Source organism: Myotis davidii, unplaced genomic scaffold (assembly GCF_000327345.1).
Source record: "Myotis davidii unplaced genomic scaffold, ASM32734v1 scaffold924, whole genome shotgun sequence".
Lineage (NCBI taxonomy): Eukaryota > Metazoa > Chordata > Mammalia > Chiroptera > Vespertilionidae > Myotis > Myotis davidii.
Genome location: NW_006294764.1, coordinates 950,822 through 954,728, shown reverse-complemented (window position 1 = coordinate 954,728; position 3,907 = coordinate 950,822). Strand labels below are relative to the sequence as shown.

Genomic DNA, 3,907 nt, shown 5'->3' with positions numbered 1-3,907 from the left:
TTCCAAAGGTGCTACTACCCCAACCTTATTGCACCAACCCAAGTACTGACCTAAGGGCTTCAGCTCCTTTTTCTTTAGATCCTCCTCTTTTTCCTCTTGTCCTTGTTGTGAGGAAGCTGAGGAAAACTGTTTTCTTACTAGGTATGGAATCAGTTCACTCCGGATGGACGTGATTGACCTAGGAAGAAAGAGTGGTCAAATATGAGGAATCTGACTGTCTAAATCATAGATTAAAAACTGGGCATCCAAGGAAAAGCTAAATTCCTTCCTGTCAGGCCACCTTGGGACTGACAGAGATAAAAAGTGGCATAAGGAGCAGTGGACCTAAGTTCTCTATCAGCTTTAGGTAGTATACTGAATCTGGGACTCCCTTCCCGTGATCTATGCAGAAAAGAGTCTTTCACGAAGCCCCATCTACATGACATGTGTGCACAGGTATGTGTGTATGAGTGTGTGTATTTTAACATGGTGCCTTGACTATTAACTGACAATTATGCGGGAGAAGGTAGAATGCTCTGATCTTTTGAAAAAAGTTGCTTAAAAAACTTTCTCCATAAAGGCCTTGCTTATCTTCTGTTAGATTAATCCTAAGTATCATATATTTTTGTTGGTATTATAAATGGTATCTTTTATTAATTTTTTATTTAAAAATCTTTATTGTAAAAAAATGCCGTCCGCAGGCTGATGATCTATCCACGGAGCCAAGCCGGCTAGGGCTCTTTATTGTTGAATGTATTACAGATGTCCTGCTTTTTCCCCCACTGACCCTTTCTAGCCTCCCCATTTCCCCCAGGCCTTCACCACCCTATTGTCTGTGTCCATGGGTTATGCATATCTGTACACAAGTTCTTTGGTTGATCTCTTCCATCTACCCACTCACCCACCCCGCCTTCCCTCTGAGATTCGACAATCTGTTCCACGCTTCTGTGTCTCTGGATCTATTTTGTTCATCAGTTTCTTTTAAACAATTATTTTCTCCTTGTTACTGGTTTACAGAAATTCAACTTCTTCTCTATTTTGATCTTATAGCCAATTGCCTTGCTAAAAAAATCTTATTAATTCTAATAATTTATCTGTAGGTTCTGACAATCATACCAACTATGAAAACAACATTTTTTTTCTTCCTTTCTAATCACTATATATTTTATTTTCCCTATTTTACCATATTGGCTGAGTAAAAGCACTGATAGCAGTCATCCTTATTCATTTTTTATTTTAAAAAGAATTCTTCTAATATTTTACCACTTAGACTGATGATTGTTACAGTTATATTTTTCATCATCAAAGCCATCATTTATTGGTTGTCTTCTATGTGTAGATATTGATCTTCATGCTTTATAGCTAATAGTTGGCACATTATAGGCTTTTTAAAAATATACCTTTTATCAGATTAAGGAAGTTCTCTTTTATTCCTAAATTTGTTAAGAGTTTTTTTATTTTATTTTTTTAATTTTTTATTACAAAGGGTATTACATATGTGTCCATTTTCCCCCCCCGCCCTAGACAGTCCCCTAGCCTCCCCTATCCCCCAGTGTCTTATGTCCATTGGTTATGCTTATATGCATGCATACAAGTCCTTTGGTTGATCTCTTACCCTCCTACCTCCTGCCCCCCAACCCTCCCCGGCCTTCCCGCTGCAGTTTGACAATCTATTTAAGGCAGCTCTGCCTCTGTATCTATTATTGTTCAAAAGTTTATAATGGTCTCAATTATCCATGAATGAGTGAGATCATGTGGTATTTTTCCTTCATTGACTGGCTTATTTCACTTAGCATAATGCTCTCCAGTTCCATCCATGCCGTTGCAAATGGTAAGAGTTCCTTCCTTTTTGCAGCAGCATAGTATTCCATTGTGTAGATGTACCACAGTTTTCTAATCCATTCATCTAAATTTGTTAAGAGTTTTAATCAATGAATGGGTATTGAATTTTATTTAAAAATTTTTTTTGCATCTATGGAGCTCATCATATTTTTTATCTTTTAATCTGTTTGGGGACGACCCCCCCCCCCCCAATAATAACAGCTGCGTTATTCAAAGACTGTATACAAGATTTCTGCTCTATCCTTCCTGTCAGTAGAGAGACTATGGGAGATTCTTTTATTCTTTATGCAAATTATTGAATTCTACAAATTTAGGCCATTCTTAAGTTTCTTGTCTCTCTCACTTTTTATTAGCTTCTATGAAACTGCTCTCCTGGTTTGATTCAGATTTTATAAATTTAAAATCTATTTAAATACTAGTAAGTACTTCCCATGCAAATTTCATTCTTCTGAGTCAGGATAGTAAGAAGCTAGGAAAATTCCTGGCAAGTGGAATGGGAAAACTGAAACAAGAGAATTAAATAAGTTGTTGAAACAATTTGAACAACTTATATCCAGATAGTGAATCACAAGACCTTATCTTCCCAAACCAAGGATACTTGAGAGCAAATGGTTTATACCTCTTCTCCTTAACCAGAGAATGCATAACTGAAATCACCCTGGTCAGGGAGATAGAGAACAGAGACCCGATTAATGCCATTTGTGCCAGCCAAACTCAAGCACAGATGAAATCAGGGGAACAAATAACAAAAATCCCATTAAAGTCAGATAGACCCAAGATAAAAGTAAAATAGCAAAGCAAACAAAGAATAATGCCAAACTCCCCTAAACTCTATTTTGATGCATCAGATATTAAAAAGGTACCTGAAAAACTGGTGAATATTCTACTGAAACCCCATCCCCTAAAATTCTTGCCCCAGAAGAAAGATAAAAACCCTCAAGACAAAGACCCAGTGTGGGCTCTCTCTGGAGTATGCCCATGACTCTTCTTGGGCATGAACTTTTTATTTCCTCCTAAACTTTAAGGGTCCCCACAAGACTTGCAACCAGGGAAGCAGTGGGTAGTGGCAGCTCATCCTGGGCTAACCCATGATACTGTCTCCAAGGCCCCCCTTTCCTCTGACTTCCCTGTGAGCTAACAGCAGCCCCACCTTGGCTCACTTCTTTCCTATAACGTTTCTAGGGAGCCACAGCAGAACACTGCCGAGATCAGGGGTGGGCAACCCCGGGCATGCGTGTTTTGCTGGCATGCGAAACCCTCTCTTCTAATCTTCTATTTATAATTTTTTTCTTTATATTGACTTTTTTTATTTTTCAGATAAATTTAGTGTAGGTGCATCTTAGATAAATAAATAATTTTACATAACATGTATACATTAAAAAATAAATGTATTTTTCATCATCATATACTGTGTTTTTGTCGCTCGAATGAATTTTATTATTTCTTCAAGGTTCTTCACATACGTACACCTTAAGAGATATCAAGTAGGCGTAACATGTTCTCAAAAAATTAGGGTTGGCACGCAGAAGAATTTTGAGTCAGAGATTTTGCTGGTTTTGGCACGCACTCACAAAAAGGTTACCCACCCCTGGCCTAGACTCTCTCCTGTTGCTTCTTCTACCCCAAGTCCATCCTTTGTTTCACTGTCCCCAGCTTTAATAAACACACTCTCAAAGTCACCTGAACTTGTATTGTGAAATCTTTCCTGTACAAAGTCAAGAACCCATGCAGTACAGGCCAGCCTGAGGCAGACCCACTCTGGCCTGGTCCCGTCCAGTAACACTTCCATCTACTTCAGAGTGGGCTCCTGGAAAAAGATAAATAGATCCAGAGACTAAGAAACACTGAACAGACAGACAGTCCAACCTCCGGGAGAAGGTAGGGGAGGGGGGTAAGAGATCAACCAAAGGACTTGTATGCATGCATATTAGCATAACCGGTGGACACACACTCTGGGGCAGTGGGGGCTTGCCCGGGGTGGGAACAGCTGGGGGGAAGAAGGAGACATGGGAAAAGGAGACATATGTAAAACTTTAGACAATAAATAAAATAAAAATTAAAAAGTTATTAAGCATTAAAAAAAATA

At 38.7% G+C, this 3,907-nt stretch overlaps 1 protein-coding gene across 2 annotated transcripts in view; it reads right to left on the bottom strand.

The window, feature by feature from the left end:
- The window catches only part of EIF2B3 (eukaryotic translation initiation factor 2B subunit gamma), an 89,739-nt gene that overhangs the window by 23,295 nt on the left and 62,537 nt on the right, over positions 1–3,907 (bottom strand). For both annotated transcript variants that reach the window (XM_006769253.2, XM_006769254.2), the window contains exon 7: positions 51–178. In XM_006769253.2, coding sequence (XP_006769316.1) covers positions 51–178 — 128 coding nt within the window. The remainder of the gene's footprint in view (positions 1–50; positions 179–3,907) is intronic.